The following is a 20919-nucleotide window of genomic DNA, read 5'->3' as shown; positions in this document are numbered from 1 at the left end:
TGGCTGATATTTGGGCTACATTTGTTTTTTTTTGTCTCTGGCGGCCATCTTTGGGCTACATTGGGCTTCATTGGGCTTCATTGGGCTACATTGGGCTACATTTGGGCTCCAACATATATATATAGCCCAATGTAGCCCAATATATATTTTTCAAAGTTAATTTTCGTAAAAACCACTGGAGCATATATCTTGAGACATAGCAAAGGCACATCGGGCTACCAGTCCCTACAATTTTGCCAAGTTTCGTGGAAATCCATTCAGCCGTTCGAGCTAAAAGTGAGTCCAACCGCCCTATGGAAAACTCAATGTTAAAAACACGTTTTGGGACCCCCCTTTTTTCTCGGCCCCCGCTTGACGAAACCCCCCCAAATTTTCAGGGGCTGCTCAGAAACAAAATGTTCCATTTTCCAGAAACTTTCAGCCAATTCCGTCCTCAAACGCCAAAGTTATTCAACATAGAATTTTCAAAAATCCCATAGGAAAAAAATCCTAACTATATATACCTACTGGCGACCGCCAGTAGGTAATATATATATATATATATATATATATATATATCTCTCAGCAAAAATCGTTTCAATCAAGAAACACGCCGCACACTACTCCATAGGTTCAATTATTTAGTTTATTTTCTGTAGGATCCCCACCTACGCGTTTCGGACACCAATCTGTCCCGTTTGTACCGTGACCAGGGACAGATTGGTGTCCGAAACGCGTAGGTGGGGATCCTACAGAAAATAAACTAAATAATTGAACCTATGGAGTAGTGTGCGGCGTGTTTCTTGATTGAAACGATTTTTGCTGAGAGGTATTTTGCGAGGGTGTCCTGAACCTCGCCGCCGGCACCAGCTACAGAGCTCCTCTCACTATTGGGACATTTGCTTATACATATATATATATATATATATATATATAATTTCCACACCATACAAAAAATTATTAAAATATATACAGGGTGGCTCTTTCACAGGTCGATGTGCTGTGTAATTAGCTGTGGGTGATGGTGATACGACCATTGGGGGCCCCTACAGCATACTGTAACACAAACGATAGTTAGACTGGAATGCTATTAATAGAGGTAAGTACTGTTTAATTTTAGTGAGTGCTGCAAACAGAAAACATTTTTTTTCTAAAATTAAAGAAACACATTATCGGTTTGTAGTAGATCTCAAGTTTTCATATTACTGCAGACAAACTATTCATTAAAGGCTACCTTTGGCCTGTTTGGCTTTTTGTCCACTGACAAGCTTATTTTTCTTTTCTTTTTAAACAAGTGGTAAAACAGAATATCAGACCACAAAGTCCAGTAAAACCAGACGGTCTGCCACATTTGAAAGAAGACCCAGTAAGCGGTATTCACGAAGGACGTTGCAACTGAAAGGTATGCCTGACAGCAACAATTAATCACATTTTACCCTTTTGAGTTTAGTGTTGAGGAAGTAACTTGACATGGCTCATTTGTTGGTTTTCAATTCTTTTTGGTCTGTTTCTCATGCCCACAGTGACAGGTGTGGGACTGAGAGTTGAACACTGATGATTTTAGCCCCACAAACCACTTGGTGATAAATGTAATGCAATAAAGTAGAGTGCAGAAAAGGAGTGAAAAATGCAGCTACCAACATGTATATCTGTAGAAAAGTTCAAAACAGTGACGTCAAACTGTTGCATTTTTACTACTGCATGTGAGAATTTTGCATAGACCTACATTAATTACCATCATTTCATTTCTCAGTGTTTCTTCATCCTTCACCCTAAACTTTTCCTGCGTACATATTGTCTGTTATGTTTATGGGGATAACTCCAGGATACCTCTACTGCCTCCTGTGCCACCATTTGTTCCTCACCTTCTTTTAACACTATCACCTTAAGTCTAACCTTATATCTAATCCATCCTTAAACCAATTTAAATTCAATACCCAACCATAAACTCTTCAGTTGCACCATGCTGTTATCTAAACCAACTGTTAAAATGTACCTAACCAAATTACTTAAAAATCCTCTTACCGTAGTACTTAACTTGAGAAGTAACCATCGCTTTTAAATACTTTAAGTGTATGTACTCCATGCACTTATGCAAGCAACTGTTCACAGGTTTCTTGAAATATATTATCAAAATGTTACTGCACCTAATTAACTAGACGGGTTAGTCCGACTTGAGGAAATTATTGTGTCCATTCAGCAAGAAAAACCAGAGGAGAGCTAGGGTGATATTTTCCCAGTTTGTTGGTGAAGAAGAAAGGATGGTAGCATTTGTTCCACGCTCCCTTAAGGGTGCCCGAAGAAAATTACTCTGAGCCTGAGACGCTTGTTTTTGGTCTATAAATCAGGTGTGGATGTTATGTCTACTATGTCGTGAGAGTATACCTTGAAGTGTGCTTGTCTGCTATCGCCCACCGGGTCTAACATTACTAACACAACGATCCCGCCCTCCCCCCCCCCCTCCCCCCCTGACTGCCCTTAAGTCTGACTCCACTGCAAACCTGCCCTCACTGTGCCCCGCTCCCCCCTCTAGTGTCCGTGCCCTTTCCTGCACCCTCCCCATTAATCAAGTATCGTTTCCCGCCAGGCTCCCCCACTCCACATGTGTCCCAAAGTGAGTGCTCTCAGGTCGTTCGTGTCCCACCAGCCTTTTCAGAATCCCAGGTGTCCTGCCTACTAGCCCCCGTGAGCCCCTGTTGCTGTGTATCTAGTCCTCAGGGCCCTCCTCCCCTTCATGCCGCTCCTCCGAGTCCTCCTGATCTGGAACCGTGGCGTCTTGGTTGTATTTGTAAGTTAAATACAGGTCCCAAAAATTTTTTGGTCTACTAACTGGGGGTAGAAGTTCACTATAGAGCTGTGACTGCGTGCAGCCATACAGCATGTCTCTGCTCCATCTGCATTTCGTCGGGAGCGGGCCCCGCATCCAACACTGCGCCACCACTCGTCGAGCCATAAGTAAACCCATATCCGCCAGGCGTCGTGTCGCTGGGGGGAGGGTCCTGGTATGACCCAGCAGTGCCAACGCAGGGTCAATTGGGAGCTCAATCTCTAGTATTTGTCCCAGATCAAGAAAAACGTCCGCCCAGAATTTGTTAATGCCTGGACAAGACCATGCCAGATGCAGGAAGTCCGCAACCGGCACGTGGCATCGCTCACACTCCGGAGTCTGCAGAAGGCCGTATCTATGCAGGCGTTCTGGAGTATAATATACTCTTTGTAGAAATTTAAAGTGAACGAGTCTGTGCCGTGCGTTAAGTGATACTTTTTTTGTGTTGCGACAGCAGTATTTCCACATCGTGTCGCTTATCTCCGTCTGTAGGTCCCGCTGCCACGCCACCCGTGCCTTAGGGGGCGTTTGCTCCCCGTGAAGCTGCCCTGCCTTGTATAGCCGCAAAATCAGGTTGCTGGGTGACGGGGTCTTTATAACGTAGGTCAGCTCCGGAAGTTCAGAGGGTTCCGCCATGGTCGGACCCAGCAAAGCTTGAAGCGCTGCACGGACCCTATGGAAGTGGAACCTGTGAAGTAACGTTACCGGTGTCTGTGAGGGGACAATCTGGGCCCAGGTGATTACCGTCCCATCTTTGAACAAGTCACCCAGCTTGGAAATACCTAATTGTTGAAGGGCACGTGAGACCCCCTTCTCCCGCAACGGCGCTATCCACACCGCCCACTCTATCGGCACAAGAGGGGAGTATAGGAGCGTGCAGTCATGACTCTTGGCCAGAGAGTGCCAAGCGTGGTTCGTCGATACAATGGAGTCCAAAAATCCTATCCGTCGCGTAGCTGGCTCAAATATCGTAGCCGGGGGAGGGAGGGGGTCCGTGAACAGTGTCTCTAGGATCACATGCGGAACATTGCGATCCCCGTGTATCCATGTATGCAAATGTGTCGCTTGAGCAACCCTATAGTACCTCTCTAGGTCCGGGGCCCCTAAACCGCCTTGTTCATACGGAAGCATTAGAACTTGCCACCGTACCCTAGGTTGCTTGCCCCCCCACGCTAACCTAGTGAGGGTCTGGGTCATTGTCTTGAAGAAAGCCTTCGAGAGTGTCACCGGGATATTATTGAAAAGGAACAAAACCTCGGGAGCACTATCATCTTCATTAACGCGATTCGGCCCGACAAGGACAATGGTAATTTGCACCATCTCTCGACATCCTCAGTTAGCCTAGTATAAGCGACTCCATAATTTTCCCTGACCAAGACGTCCGGGTCTGGATGCAGCTGTATGCCCAAGTATCGAACCGGGTCTTCCGACCACTGTAGTGGGTAATCCATGACAAACTTTCCAGTCACTGGGGTCAGCGGGAACGCTACTGATTTTTCCCAGTTCACCTTTAGTCCAGACAATGCACCAAACTACACCACTTCCCGCAGTACAGGCGAGAGATTAAGTTCCGGGTCCCTGATGTACAAAAGCGTATCGTCCGCGTACGTAGAGATGCATATCTTATAAGTAGGGAAACTAATACCCTCGTGACTATGGTATTCACGAAGGGCACATGCTAGAGGCTCTGCTACCAGGGCGTACAGCAACGGTGAGAGGGGGCAGCCCTGTCTAGTGCCTCTGCAGATTGCAAAAGCTCCTGAGACTGTTACCCAGTCTTATTCTGGCGGACGGTTTATAGTACAGGGCGCCGATCATTTGTAGAAAGGGTTCACCCAGTCCGAGCTTCCTAAGCACTCTCGACATGAAGGACCACTCCACGGAGTCGAAGGCCTTCTCCATATCTAGGAATACAGCCAGAGCCTTATTCTCCGGCCTCACGTGTTGTATCGTCCCTAGCACCGTGCGTATGTTATACGTAAGATTCCTGGCAGGAATAAAGCCGGTCTGCTCTGGGGCTACCAGTTCCGGGGCTAGTAGTGCGAGACGCGTCGCTAGAACCTTGGCATACAGTTTCGCATCAACGTTTATCAGGGAGAGGGGTCTGTACGACCCGCACTCAGCAGGAGGCTTCCCTGGTTTAAGGAGGGTGATAATGAGTGCCTCACGCATGGATGGAGGCATGCTGCCTTCCAAGCAGATGTCGTCGAACAGTGTTGAGAGGTAGGGTATCAACTGGTCTTTAAAGGCCTTGTAGAAACCCACCGTTAACCCATCGGCTCCCTGAGCACTACCGGATCGCATGCCATCCAGCGCCTCCACTATTTCCTCCTGCTGAATAGGCATCATGAGGAATTCCCTCTGCGCATTGGACAGCAGCGGCATTTTGATATAGCTCAAGTAATCATCAATCGCCCCCTCCATCCCCGCTGCCTTAGCTCCGTAGAGGGTGGAATAGTACTGCCGGATTTCCCCAAGTATCTGATCCTCATCTGTGAGGACCTCCCCCGTAGTCGACACTAGTTCACCCACCGTAAGTTGTCGTCTTTCGCTTCGGACTATTTTAGCCAGGAGGGAGCCAGGTCTCTCACCTTCACCATAAGTACGTGCCGTGGCGTATTTACCCATATGCTGGACCTCTCTGTCAGCCTCTTCATTATATTCCGTCACCAGTCGTTTAATCTGTTCTAGGGCGTCCCCCCCGGGGTCCGCCCGCTGTGACTCCTCAAGCTCTGTAAGTTGTTGTTCAAGGTACCGAAGTCTCTGTCTAATGGATTTTAATACACTGGAATGTTTGGCCATCGCTACCCCGCGCATATAGACCTTAAACGTCTCCCATAGCGTTTGGAAGCTCTCCACGGTCCCCAGATTGGTGTCAAAAAAGTCGTCTATTTCCTTCGCTAGTTCACCTCTAAAAACCTCATCAAGCAGAGAGTACGGGGGAAAACGCCATGTAAACGGGGGAACCCTATGAGCCGGCGTGTCCAGTACCAGGAGGAGAGGGGAGTGATCGGATAAAGTGCGTGGTAGTATTTGGCAATCCCGTATACTATTGGACAGCTGTTGTGATGCAAGCCAATAATCTATTCTGGTGTGGAGTGCATGATAGGCGGAGTAGTGTGTGTACCCCCCTCTGGAGTGATGCCGGCTGCGCCACACATCCAATAGATCCAGGCGCACCATTTCAGTCTGAAGAACCGTGGCAGCTGCCGATGGACACCTAGGAGGCCCCGCAGACCTATCCAGGTTCGGGTCGAGTATTAAATTAAAATCCCCTCCCCAGAGCACACCGGAATGGTCGTGTGTTCTGCATTTCCGGGCCAACCCCGTGTAAAAATCCGGGGAGTCGAAGTTAGGGCCATACACGTTCACAACCAACAAATCCAACCCCCTTCCCCTGCATCTACAGAGTACATAACGCCCCTCAGTATCCGTCTCTAGGGGAGTTAACGTGAGTTTGGAATTAGGATTAACCCATGTGAGTGTCCCCCTCGAGTGTGTGGTGAAACCCGCTGCTACACTACAGCCCGCTATGCCTTTGTGTATCAGCATTTTGCTGTGAAGTGGTAGATGGGTCTCCTGCAGGAGAGCGAGGTCTATGTGGTGTCTACGCAAGTAACTAAGGACCTTACGCAGCTTTCTGAAATCGTTTAGGCCCCTAACATTCCAAGTCAGCACCTTTAGGTGAGGCGACGTAGTGCTCATCTGGGAATTAGAAGTGTCAGCCGTAGCCCAGTCTGTCATCAGAAGGTCTTAGGCAATCAGTCATGAGACTCAGGCGCCAGCAAGGGGCGGAATCGAGCAGGCAGTATGGCGTGTCTCCGACAGAAGCGAACACAGTGGAGCCCTAAAAAAAATCCAATTTCAGCACATCAGCAGTCAGACTAAAGAACAACACAATTTGGAAAACAGTCCCCAACATTCCACCCACCGCCCACAGCAGACCCTCCCCAATTTTCGGTCTAGCATGACCCCATCCCACCCGCCCCTCCCCCACAACCACAATTCCAACTGCCCCATGTGCATACTGGTCGTGGGCAGAGGTAGGTAGCCAACACTATCACAGAAGTAACGTCCCAACTCTGGTGCCCAGCCCCCCTCCCCCCGTCTAGCACCACCAGCAATGCATCAATGCACCAACCTGCAGAACAGAATAGTTGTTCTCATCAATCCACCTATCGCATCCACCCCCATCCCCGTCTCACTATAGGCTATCCCCGCCCTCCACCCGTCATCAATTTATCAATGGCATGTCAAATCTCAGTATACTGAGATCATTTACTATGGGAGTCAGTTACTATGCCAGAACCCCAGTCCCGCTTATCTGTTACATCACAGCCGCAGGAGTCTACTTCGGATGAATGTTCCTTCAGCTTCTAGGATAGGAGAACGTTCACCAAGTAGCAAGCCGCCAAGTCATTTCTGGTCCTCTCGGTCGTTGTGGCCATTTCCTTCCTGAGTATCAGCATGACCGTCAGTCTTATCTTTGGCCCACTTTTTCATGGCTTTTTGCAACTCTGTTGGGTCCGTGAAGATATGTGAGTGGCCCTGTCTATTTACTCTCAATTTGGCTGGGTATAACATTGCATAATCCAGGCCCATAACCCTGAGGCGTTTCTTGTGGGGGGCGAAATGCTTGCGCGCCTCCTGCACTCGAGCCGTGAAGTCTGGAAAAATGGAAATCACCGATCCCTTGAAGCGTAGTTCTCCCTTAGTGCGAGCCAAACTGAGTGCTGTATCTCTGTCCCTGTAGTTTAGCAACTTTGCTATTATCGGACGGGGAGGGAGGCCTGGGTTAGGCTGCGGGCCAAGAGTGCGATGAGCGCGTTCCACCACAAACATCGCCGAGAAAACACCTTCTCCCAGTAGCGTGGTGAACAGTCTTTCAATGAACAATTTCATTTTCCCGGTCTGTGTGTTCTCCGGAAGGCCGGTAATGCGGAGATTGCAGCGCCTGGACCGCGCCTCCAAATCTTCCGTCTTATCCTGTAGTGTTCTGATAAGTGTCTCCGCCCGACGCCTAGCCGTATCAAGGTCTGTTTGGGCCTCCTCCACCTCCGTGATTCGCCGTTCGGCCATGTCATGTCTTTCCGAGTGTTTGTCGAGGCGCTCCGCCATGCGGTCCATTCTGTAGGACATGGCGTCCATCTTGGTCCCCACTGCCGCTATGTTGGTCTGGATGTTTTGCTCCTTTGACCTGAGCATCGATTTTAGGTCTGAGTGATCTTCTTGTGGCTCTCCCGTATGCACCTCTTCATCTCGCTGTGCCTGAGGGCTCGGAGCTGTCAAACGCCGTTGTGAGAAGGGGAGCTTACTCTGGGTGCGGTCTCCCTTCCCCATGCTTGCCAATGTCTTGTCGTAGCCCCTCTCCGCCGGCAGTAGGCCTCTGGCGCAAAGTAGTCTGTGGGCGCGCACTCAGCCGTCCTCTCGCTAGCAGGCCTCACTGGCCGTTCGGTCTGGGAATTCGGGGGTCAAGGATGCGCCACAACTCCCCCCAATGCCTCCGTTGTGATGAGAAGGGGGCCCGTCTACCCCAACTTGGGCTGAACACTGTCCCCCTTATATTGCCTAAGCTACAAGAGCCGAGTTCTCTGTGGCACCTCCAATGTGAGTGAATGGCAGCCCAGCAGTTCTACGCAGTTTCGAGCGCACTCTGTGTCCGGGTCCCCCGATGATGTGTGGCCCCTGCCAGGCGCCCCACTAATAAGGGGGGAGGGCAAGCGCCAGGTCCGGCCACGCCGCTATCCTGAAGCCTCTTCCCATGTGGTGTGGTAACAGCCTCCCGCGTGGTCGCGTTGTAATGGCGCCGCCGGGTCTCCACCTCCCCCACCGAATGGGCTCACCGTTTGTCCCGCAGCCTTGTAGCAGGGGTAGTCGGGGGGCTCCGGTGCGTTGCGTTGTCCGCCACTCCTCCGCAAGTGCGAGACCTCCAAGCGCTGGAGAGTGTTCGGCCGGGGGAGTGATCGCCAGATGCTGCCGCACGCCTCCTCACGCAGTGCGGGTCCGTTGGCACGCAAAGCCGTGGTCCGTAGGCCCCCTCGGAGCTCAGCGAGACCAGCCAGCAACCGCCGTAATTATCGGCGCAGCACCCACCAGGACGGGCCCGCTTGAGCCCCTTCGGTTCCGATAGTCGCGGCGGGGTCGGGGGTGTCACCAGAGCAGAGTTGGTGCAGGATAGTTTAGGATTTTTAAGTGGCGCTGACGGAGCTCAGGGACTACGCGGCCATCTTCGTCGGCTGCTGTTATTCAGTTATTTGGGTAGTATATTAGTATAGTTGAATATGGTATTTGAGAAGTGAACATGTTAGTCTGTTAATTTTGATTGAAAAGGATAGTGGAGGGAAAATAATAGTGAAGGATTTTATAAAATGTTATTTTAGGTCTTAGCACTAGGAGGAGGCTTTTTGATGAGTAAAAAGGAGTTTTGGAGGGGAGGAGTCAGAGGGAAGAATTTAGAAAGGTTTGTTTTAGGGTATCGGTATAGTAAAAAAAGTGTCAGATGAGATGCAAGGAGGGGTAGAGTAGGAGAAAGTCTAGAAAGGGTTATTTTGGCGATACTAGTAGTGGTATGGGATAAATGAGAGTTGATGTAGAGGATGTATTGATAGATGTATAGGATGAAAGATAGGGTAGTGCATTGGAAGGAATAGTAGAAAGAAGTTTGAGATGAGTCAGAAGGTTGGGCTAGAAGATATATTGAGCGAAGTATAGGCTGAGAAATAGGGTAGTGCATTGGAAATGCTAAGTTAGAAGAAAGTGATAAATATATAGATCCATAAGTACATTGAAAGTATATAGATACATAAAGGAGGCAAGTATATGTAGATTAAAGATATTGATAGAGGCACAGGATGAGAAATAGGGTAGTGCATTGGATATGCTTTTCAGGAGAAAAGTAACAGACACAAAGATCCAAGTACATGGAAGGTACATAGATGCACAATGGAAGTATGTACATGTAGACCAAAGATGATTTTTATTTATTTATTACTATTTGTTCTCTTAACATATTATTTTACATGTTCATACAAAGTAATACACAAAGATAGGTACATATCTATAGTGAAAACAAATGCTTATATACCGAGGGATATGCCGTAAATTTATGTTTGCGTATGGTGCTTATGTGGGGAAGAGACAAATCTTGAGTCGTTTTCTGAAGATAAGGTGGTTGTCGGTGGACCTTATGTTGGGGGGTAAAGAGTTCCATAGTTTGGCTGCTTGAACAGAGAAGGATGTGTCACCCATGGTTTTTTTCTTGTATGGTGGGATTTTGAGGCGGGATGCTCCTTTAGAGCGGAGGTTCCTTTGTTGAATGTGTTTGGTGATTTTATTCCTGATGAAGAGTGGTCCTATTCCATGTATTGCTTTTTGGGTGATACAAAGCAGCTTGAACGTGGATCTTCTGGCAACTGGTAACCAATGCAGGGCTTTCAAGGCAGGGGAGATGTTGTCTTGCGGTGTGATATGCAAGAGTAGTCTGGCAGCCGAGTTCTGAATCTGTTGTAGTCTTTTCATGGTCGTTAAAGGTGATCTGTAGTAGAGGCTATTGGCTTAATCGAGTTTGGACAGAACAAGGGAGATGGTAGCTTGGACCTGCTGTGGAAATTCCAAATGAGGGAAAATTCGTCACAGCGTTTTTATAGTAGCAAAGCTTGATCTTGCTAGTTTATCCACTTGGGCATTCATCGACAGCTTGGAGTCCATGGTCATTCCGAGGTTTCTTACTTCCTTCGATACTTTAAGCAGTGATCCCAGTTCATCAGGCCATGCGGCAAGCGGGTTGTAATGTTTCCAATCGCCACACGTGAGTATTTCAGTTTTTGAAGAATTCAATTTGAGATGGCTCCAAGTCATCCACTGATCCACGGTTCTGAGACAGCTGAAAATTGGTGGTTTTCCAATGTCGTTGGGGCATTCCAGTTGAATGAGTATTTGCGATTCATCTGCATAGTTATAGCACGTGAGGTGAAATGTATTGATCAGTACTGGTAATGATTTCATATAGATGTTGAAAAGCATGGGCGAGATGATGGAACCTTGAGGGACCCCTGCTTTTGTGGAGTACGGTGTGGGGTATGGATGACATTAGTTCTGTTTCGAAGGTAGGACGCGATCCAATCTAGAGCAGTTCCCTCTATGCCAGCTTCATAAAGTCTTTGTTTCAGAGTGTCATGGTCAACCGTGTCAAAGGCAGCTGAGAGGTCCAAGAGAAGTAGCGCAGCAACACCGTTGTGGTCAACTGTATTCTTTAGGTCATCCCAGATGGCAAGGAGGGCAGATTCAGTGCCTCTTCCCGAACGGAATCCTATTTGGAAGTCTGAAAATATGTCATTCTCTTCAATTAATTGTGACATCTGGGTGAACATTGCTCTTTCTATCAGTTTGCACAGGAAAGGTCCATTTGTGATGGATCTGTAGTTATCAGGGTTCAGTGGGTCCAAGTTTGTTTTCTTCAGTAAGGGCGTATTTATGACTTTTTGAGTTCTTCTGGAATTATTCCAGTAGTTAAGGAATCGTTGATGATTCTTCTTACTGAAGTGGCAGCAGAGCTTGTTAAAAGAATTGTCTTAAAAGTTTGTGGCACATGGGTCAGAAGGGCTGCCGGCAGGCCTGCTTGGTTTGGACAGGTCCATAAATTCATCATGTGAGATGTGTTGGAAGGAACGGAGAGGCTTGATTAGAACATTCTTGGGTTGTTATTTTGTACAAGGGTTAGTGCTGGTGCTTTGTTTCTGTTTTAAGTAAGAGTCCAACGTGTCTGCTTCATCCATGTAATGATTTGCCTGTTTGTCTGTGAAATATTGAGTTCTTTCTAGGCAATTTGGAATGTGAAATTCATTGAGTATTTTATAGAATTCTTTATTTGCACATTTAGCATTTTGAATTCTGCCTGAATAGTACCTTTTCTTAGCTTTTTTGATAGCCGACTTGTATAATCTGTTAATTTTCTGTGGGTGAAGTTTGTCTTGTTTGGTGTTTGTTTTGATCCAGGTATGTTGCAGCTTTCTAATTTGTTGTTTTATGTCTTTTATTTCCATGTTTCTTCAAGGCGCTTTTTTTCTTTTGTTCTGTTGTGTAGTTTTGAGTGGTATCAGGGTGTCAAAAGCTTCCTGTAGCCACTCATATAGATTTTGAACAGAATTTATGCTTTTGTGGTGTAACATTGTTGTGAAGCAGACAAGGGGAATCAAAGTTGAGGTGTGGCATGTTACTTATATTTTTTGTGAGTGTTTAAGGTGGAAGGTGATGAGTCAGGGGAGGTGGTGCAGCATGTGTGTCATGTAGTAATGTTCTAAATTGTCCAATGGATGAGAGGCGGTTAGAAGAGGTGCTGTATTGCTGTATCTGTGTTAGTGTGGTGGAAGACTGAAAGCTTGGCATTTGAGTTTGTTCCTTTGTGTGGTTTGAAAGGTGGGTATATGTTTGTATTTTGTGATGGTAAGTATTATGAGGTGTTGCGCTTTGGAGATCTTGTTGTGCTGGTGTGTGTGATATGTTTTGCTTTTGAGGAGTAATGAAAAGGGGTGCTGATGTATATGTTTCATGTACTGGATTTGGTTGTATAGTATTGTTTGTGAGATGAGGTTGTGACGTAGAGGGGGTGGTGATGTGTTTGAGTAGAGTGTATGTTGTGTGTAGGAGGGAATGAAGTAGAGGTGAGAGTGTTTATCTTAGACTGGTTTGTTGCAAGAGTTACAAAGTGTGGTGGTGTGCAGTGTGTGTGTTGTGCGTTAGTGTTATGATGGTAGAAGGGAGAGGAGGGTATTGGACAACTGATGGAAGGATTATTATATGTTTGGCACTGATAAAAGGTTTTCTGTTAGGTGTAATTACAGCAGGGAGAGTGTGTTTGAATGGGATGTAGTTATGTATGGTGTTGATTGACGTTGTTAGTGATGAGTGTATTGGTTAGTGTTATAGGATAGAGTTGTGTACTGTTTGTAGGTGATGGTGGATATGTGTGGTAGTTGGTATTGTAGGGTGTGTAGATGTGGTTTGGTTGGGTTTGTGGTGCATGCTGGTACATTAATCTGTGCATAGTGTTGTGCGTGGTGTACATCTGGTGTGAGTGTGTTGCTCTGTGGATGGTGTGGGATGGGTATTGCAGAGTAGGAAAATGGGCAGCATTTCTGGCCCTAGTCCCGACTAGTCTCGAACAGGCTCAAACAGGTTACTACCCTTGACCTCTCCGCCCTTAACAGGCTCAAACAGGTAACTGCCCTTGTCCTCTCTGCCCTTAGCCTCGACACCCGGGCTGAGACCCCCTAAGCCCGGCCTTTTATAGCCGTAGTAATCAGGTGACCCCTTCTGCCAATGGGAAGCCTAACCCTAAAACTATCCAATCACAACACTAGCCCTAAAATCTAGACCAATAGGAGACCAGGACCTTACAGCCAATGTTAGCCCTAGTCCAAGCACCCAATTAGTTAAAAAACCCTGATCTCTACGTCCAATAAAGGCCCTAGACGTACCAGTAGTCCCAACCCAAGTCCAAGTAACCAATGGCACAAGTAGTCCTAGTTCCTACTTCCAGTACAAAGCCTAACCCAACTCAAAGTCCCAAAACTAGTCGAGCAGCAAATCACACCAGCTGGACTAGTCACTACTTCCAATTAAAGGTCTAACCCTAGGCCTAGTCCCACCCTACTTCCAACAACCAATAACATAGGAAGCCCTAGTCCCTACTTCTAATAGAAATCCTAACCCTAGCCCCAACCCTACAATGATTGAATCACAGACCCAGAAATCAATAAAAACCCTCAAATACCCAAACAATGAGGACATTAACCCTAATCCAATAGAAACACCAGATACAACCACCAATCAGGGTACACATGTACCAACCACTAGCAGACCATATAAGGTCCCAGACACCTCAGACAAGGTTTGCTGGCCAGGGAGTTGGAAGCTGCTTTTATCCAGTATTATGGGTGTCTTTCATAGATTCACATGCCTGAATCATTCCCCGTCGTCGAGATGGGAGCCCCGGTAATAGAAAAGTAATGTCCTATAGACATACATAGAGAAAAATAGGCCTAAGGGCCTTGCCTTAGTAGCCTATCTATGTCCTTTTGTGAAAAGGACCAAATTCCAAAGGTAGCCAATCAGCTACCACCTCCCTCTAGAACCTTCCTGCCAGGAGCCTCAGTCTCTCAGATTTTCTACCGCACGTTGTGCTAGGGAGTCCCCACCTGAGCTCTCCTCAGGTTTCTTCAAATTCTTTACTTTCTTCACAAAAACTTGGATTCTACTTCAAATATGGCTGAACAACAGAAAAGAGGACTATTCAGAGCTTGTTCTTCTTGTGGCAAGAAGAGACTGCACGTCGACGACAAGCATGAGACTTGCCTCTACTGCCTCTACCCTGACCACACAGTAAAGGACTGCAGGGTATGTAGAACATTCTCTACCAAAACCCTTAAGGATAGAGAAGGCAGACTGCTCCTCTGGCTAAACAGACTAAAAACCAGAGATGTTGAGGTGCTCTCCTCGGAGGGCAGTGAAATGGCCTCAGTTTCCTCAAAACTGTCCTTAAAAAGGCCAAGGGAGGCTTCCCCTGGCCATCCAGACGTCCCTCACAAAAAGACTACTTCAAAGTCTTCTGAGGCAAGATCTGATACGTCTGTGAAGGATGCTGCAACCTTCAGAAAGCCATCGCAGTCCTCGTCGTCTACTTCGATGACATTATCTTCAAGAAAAACGAACTATGTTTCCACATCGACGACGACGATCTCGACGACGGTGGCATCGTCAGCCTTGACTTCAACGACGACGACCACCCACTCGTCGACGACGGGTAAGCCAATATCGTCGATTGTACTTATTAAAAAACAGCAATCGTTTGTCAAAACTCCGTCGTCATCTCCGTCGACGTTGACAAAACAGAAAACACCGACATCGTCGACGAGAATTCAGTCGACGTCCACCGCATCGTCGACGAAGACACCGACGACGGTAGGAGCACCGCCGACGACAACTACACCGTCGACGGCTACTACGACGCCGACGACAAAACTGCCGTCGACGTCCACGACGACGGCGAAGGCACCGTCGACGACCGCATCGACGACGGCGAAGGTACCGTCGACGCCAACTCCGTCGACGGCTAAGGCACCGTCGACGGCTACTCCGTCGACGACCGCCTCGTCGACGACAGCTTCATCGGCGAAGGGACACTCGACGCTTGAAAAGCGATCGACGGCGATACCGTCGACGACCTCGTCGACGACCTCGTCGACGACGACATCATCGACGCCATGGAAAAAAGCGGAGTTAATTCCATCAAAAAAGGTCACCAAACTCCCTATTACGCCCGAATTAACATCACCCAGTAGGGTTCAATCACTGCTTCCTTCTCACATACTTCAAGCTGACGAATCAGATGATGACCACTTCGAACAAGCTACTAGCCCGTCAGATCTCAACGTCAAATGCCAGAGTACTGACGATGACGGAGATGATGTTATATTTACGGAAGAAACTATTCAGGCTCAGGTACATACTCAAGTCACTCCAATGATAGTATTACCGGCCGAGATAGTTCAGGATCTTCAATTCCTGATCACAGACTATAAAAAGAGATTCCCAGAATCGTCAGCGACACCATCACATGGCAATTCTCAAGAATCTTCCACACAGCAAAGATCACCAAGGGCAAGACCAACGCCTTTGGTTATTCCTCAAGATACTGAACAGGTTCACAACATACAATCCTCTGATGATGACGACGAACCTCCTGAGGAAGGTGAGGTTAGAGATGACCTCTCTCAAAACAGAGATGATGAGGATTACGTTGCTCATTCTCCGGCCACACCGGAACCCAGCACATCAGACTCTCCACCAGTGGATATCGGTGGATTCCACAATTTAATAGAGAGAGCGGCCACCAGATTTCACATGGCAATGGAAACAAAAGTAACAGATTGTTTCTTGTATGACTTCAAAGACCCCATAAGAAAGGAGGCACGATCCATTCCCATAATAGAACATATCTGGGAACAGGGGCTACAACTCATGCAAACACCTGCATCTGTTTCTATAGTGGTCCCTAGACTGGACAAAAAATATAGGGCTCCGTCAACGGCAGCCACTTGTTTTAATTCACATCCAAAACCTGATTCGGTCGTCACTCAAGCCGCCCAGAAGAACTCCAGAAACCCATCCTCGCCACTCTCAGCACCACCAGACAAGGAGGGCAGGAAATTGGATGGCATAGGCAAACGCTTCTCCACAACGTCAGCCATGACGGTCAAAGTGGCCAACGCCATTGCTCTGCTGGGCAGATACAATAGGCAACTATGGGAAGATATTGCTCCATATCTCACGCACGTGCCTGATGACTTGAAAAATGAGGTCCAGGCACTCCTTCATGAAGGTCAAATATCGGCATCAGAAATCATAGACTCAGCTGTCGATGTCGCCATGACAGGCTTCAGACAGCTTGCAGGTGCCGCAGTTTTGCGCAGGCAAGGTTGGCTCAAAGCGACGTCCTTCAGACAGGAAGTACAAACCAAAGTTGTAGATATGCCCTATGACGGACAACTACTATTTGGTGCTAAAATAGATGAAGCCTTGCAGACGATAAAGAAAGACACCGATACTGCAAGGGCTCTCGGGACTTTACAATTCAGGAACCAGTCCTTTCGAGGGCACAGAGGACGAGGACAATCCACGTACAGAGGATCTTATCAAGGCAAATCCACATATAATCAAAATCGCTCCCAATATCCACAGCGACAGCAACAACAAAGTCGTCAGACCCCCTACGGGAGACCGAACTTCAGAGGCAAATCGCAAAAGAAAACGGCTGGCGGAAGACAATGACCATTTCCCGCAGCCAGTCCCCCCACCGTCCGGTCCGCTCAAAATTGGTGGCAAGCTAACACATTTCCTCCAAAATTGGAAAAGGATTACGACGGATCGGTGGGTACTACAATTGATTCAACACGGTCACACCTTGGAATTCAACTCCATCCCACCGTTCACCCCTCCTCACAAACATCATCACAGACACCTTCGTCTGCTACTGCAGGAAATCTCTTCCATGATAAAAAAGGGAGCAATAGAGCGAGTCCCATCAGCTCAAAAGGGAAAGGGATTTTATTCCCGCTTCTTTTTAATCCAACAGAAAAAGAAGAAATGGAGGCCCATTCTAGATCTCAGGGCACTCAATGCCTTCCTGAAAAGCCAATCGTTTCGTATGGTGACTATCCAGGAAATCTTAGGCTCCCTGGAGGAAGGAGACTTTATGACATCTTTGGACCTGCAAGATGCATATTACCATGTCCCAATACACAAACGACACAAAAAATTCCTACGATTCGAAGTAGCAGGTCTCCATTACCAATTTTGTGTCCTCCCATTTGGCCTCAAATCAGCACCTCGCATTTTTACAAAGTGCCTGGCTCCTGTGGCAGCTTACCTGAGACAACAGAATCACCAGGTCTTCCCCTACCTAGACGACTGGCTGGTGAAAGCACCGTCTCTCACGGACGCACAGCTGTCTTCCAACGCCTGTCTCAACATTTTCCGGAGCCTGGGTTTGACTCTCAACTTCGAAAAATCTACTTTACAACCCACCAGGATAATAACATTTCTGGGGGCCACTATAAACACCATTTCCTCCAAAGCTTTCCCATCTCTGGAAAGAAAAAACAAACTGATGACTCTAGCTACCGCGATATCTTCAAAACCAACCATCAAAGTAAGGATTTTCAAATCTCTTCTAGGGATGATGTCTTCCTGCATTCTACTCATCCCTCACTGTCGGCTCAGAATGCGCCCCCTTCAGGAGGCCCTGACCAAACAGTGGACCCAATGTACAGATTCCTTCGAGGATCACATAGTCGTCACTCGACAGATATCCGAGACGCTGGGCTGGTGGATGAAGCACAAGAACCTATCCAAAGGTCTTACGTTCTTGTTACCAGAAACTCCACACGTCATAACGACGGACGCTTCTCTCGAAGGCTGGGGTGCAGTCCTTCAAGACTTACAAATCAGCGGCAGATGGTCGGAGCAAGAGAAGGCTCTGCATATCAACCTCCTAGAACTACGTGCAGTCCTTCACTCCCTACAGGCATTCCTCCCTCGCATCAAAAATTCTGCAGTGCTAGTGAGGACAGACAACACGACCACAATGCACTACTTAAACAAGCAGGGAGGGACACGCTCGCTGACGCTGTCTCGCGAATCACAAAAAATTTGGAGCTGGCTACTGCTCAACAACATCACATTAACATCGGAGTATGTCCCAGGAAAAGACAACGTCATAGCAGACGCTCTCAGCAGACAGAGGTCAATGTCCCACGAATGGGAACTGAACCAGCAAGTTCTAGACAACATCTTCTCGGCATGGGGAACACCTCAAATAGACCTCTTTGCCACCAAGGAGAACAAAAAATGCCAAAGCTTCGCAAGTTGGCATCCCCAACAGGGGTCATTAGGAAATGCATTTTCCATCGCATGGCGCAACGTGTTTGCGTACGCGTTTCCGCCATTTCCCCTGATCAGCAGAGTCATCCGGAAGATGAAAATGGAGCATTGCACATTGATTCTCATGGCCCCATACTGGCCGAGACAACATTGGTTCGCGGACCTCCGACGCCTCTCAGTCCGTCCATCAATCCAACTGCCTCAACATCCTTCTCTACTCTCGATGTCCAAAGGCCAGATACTCCACCCGAATCTGACATCTCTCAGATTATCGGCTTGGCTCCTGAGTACCGAGAATTCTGTCACCTAAGCATCCCGCAGGAGTGCAAAGAAGTCCTAGCTAAAGCAAGAGCAGTTAGCACGAACAAAACTTATTCCTTGAAATGGAAGCGCTTTTGTATTTGGTGTAAAGACAACAATATACACCCTTTTAGAATCACTCCAGAGCAGATACTGCCTTATCTCCTGCATCTGGCCCAAACAGGTCTTGCGCATGCTTCCATCAGGGTACACCTGGCAGCAATCTCTCGCTTCACCAGGTCTTCAAAAGGCCCTTCACTATGGTCCAACAGACTGATAAAACAGTTCCTTAAAGGGCTTTACAGATCTTTCCCTAGACCAAGACGAATACCACCAACGTGGCATCTGAATATTGTACTCAATCAGTTAATGAAACATCCATTTGAACCTATCCATAGGGCTGAACTCAAATACATTTCCTGGAAAACTGCACTTCTTTTAGCTCTAACATCAGCCAGAAGAGTCAGTGAGTTGCAAGCTCTTTCGATACAGGATCCTTTCTTGCAATTTAGAGAAGACAGAGTCATCTTAAGAACCAACCCACGTTTCATTCCTAAAGTCCCCTCGGACTTCCATCTCAATGAACCGCTTGTGCTTCGCTCATTCTTCCCGAACCCAGGCACAGTGGCGGAAAGATCTCTTCACTCTTTGGACATTAAGAGATGTCTAAAATTTTACCTGGACAAAACAAAAGCTTTCAGAAAGACCAAACAACTTTTCGTTGCCTTCAGCAGGCCGAGAAAAGGCATGCCACTCTCCAAACAATCCATTTCCAGATGGATATCGGCAACAATTGCATTTTGTCATGACAAAGCCGGACGTCCATTACATTCCTCAGTCCGAGCACATTCCACGAGAGCTGTGTCCACATCGGCAGCACTATTCGCTGGTGTACCGATTCTGGATATCTGCAGAGCGGCCACCTGGAAATCGCCGCACACCTTTACCAGACACTACTGCCTGGACACGGAACTGATGCAGGATGCAGCTGTGGGCCAAGCTGTACTTCGCCATCTCTTCCAGTAAGATGAGCCTTCCTACTTCCCACCGTCCTGCAATGGTATGCACATTTATTTACTTTACTCTCTATATTACTGATGGTATCTAGTCACATGATATGTATTATCTCAGACTGTTATATTCCATCGCATATGTGCATAATGTATTGCTTGCTATTCTGATTCAGGCATGTGAATCTATGAAAGACACCCATAATACTGGATAAGAAATGCGTTACTTACCTGTAACAGCAGTTATCCAGTATTGGTGTCTTTCATAGATTCACATGCAACCCTCCCACCTCCCCAGGAAGGACTCATCTCTCACTACAGAGCATATCTTACGTCTACCTAGCTTGGTGCGTACGAAAATCTGAGAGACTGAGGCTCCTGGCAGGAAGGTTCTAGAGGGAGGTGGTAGCTGATTGGCTACCTTTGGAATTTGGTCCTTTTCACAAAAGGACATAGATAGGCTACTAAGGCAAGGCCCTTAGGCCTATTTTTCTCTATGTATGTCTATAGGACATTACTTTTCTATTACCGGGGCTCCCATCTCGACGACGGGGAATGATTCAGGCATGTGAATCTATGAAAGACACCAATACTGGATAACTGCTGTTACAGGTAAGTAACGCATTTCTTCCTGTTCAGAATCTCCTAGGAGACAGACAGGCTCAATCCACACTTTGGACAACTGCAGGTAAAGGCCTCGCTAACTTGAAATCTAACAATACTGTTTGAATAAAACTTTACTCTCTGCTGGCCAAAAAACGAAGTGCACAGGCCCTAGTAAACACAGTTTAAACAGCTCACAGAAGCACCCTCTGATGTAGAATGGGAGGGGGGTGGGACAGATAGAGTTCAAATACATTGGGTATCTTAACGAATAGATAGGCAAGTACTAACAAGCTTTGCTTTATTTTTCGGAATATTTTCTCGTGCTTTGTAAACCAACATCAATATAAAGAAAGAAATCTACGTGATTAAACTATTTGATAATCACGTAACTCAAAAAAACAACCTCACAATGTTATCTTCGAGGTTATCTTTGATAAGAATAAGCTTGCAGAAGTGTGTATATACATATACATATATATATATATATATATATATATATTTTTTTTTTGTTTTTGTTTTTTGTTTGTAACTCCCATTACAATGATCTTTGACTTCATTAACCTGGTTCACGCATTTGCTGTATGCTTAAGGGTATTTTTGTCTAATGTCTAAATTGAATAGGCCAATGTCTCAAATCAGTTATTTGCCCTATTGCACCGTTTATAAGTAAGAATTATCAGGGAAACAATTTAGGTGCCAAACTGTAATGCGCCCAGCTTTGTCTGCTTCATGATTTCTTCATTTATGAAACCGAGTGAC

General features: G+C 47.0%; 1 protein-coding gene across 2 annotated transcripts in view; it reads left to right on the top strand.

Annotated features, from left to right (window-relative positions):
• Positions 1 to 20919, top strand: part of EPB41L5 (erythrocyte membrane protein band 4.1 like 5) — a 1262314-nt gene that overhangs the window by 756465 nt on the left and 484930 nt on the right. For both annotated transcript variants that reach the window (XM_078682077.1, XM_078682078.1), the window contains exon 13: positions 1275 to 1381. In XM_078682077.1, the coding sequence (XP_078538203.1) occupies positions 1275 to 1381 (107 nt within the window). The remainder of the gene's footprint in view (positions 1 to 1274; positions 1382 to 20919) is intronic.

This window comes from Lissotriton helveticus, chromosome 3_1, assembly GCF_964261635.1.
Source record: "Lissotriton helveticus chromosome 3_1, aLisHel1.1, whole genome shotgun sequence".
NCBI lineage: Eukaryota > Metazoa > Chordata > Amphibia > Caudata > Salamandridae > Lissotriton > Lissotriton helveticus.
The sequence above is the reverse complement of the archived record's forward strand: the minus strand, read 5'-3'. Positions and strand labels throughout refer to the sequence as shown.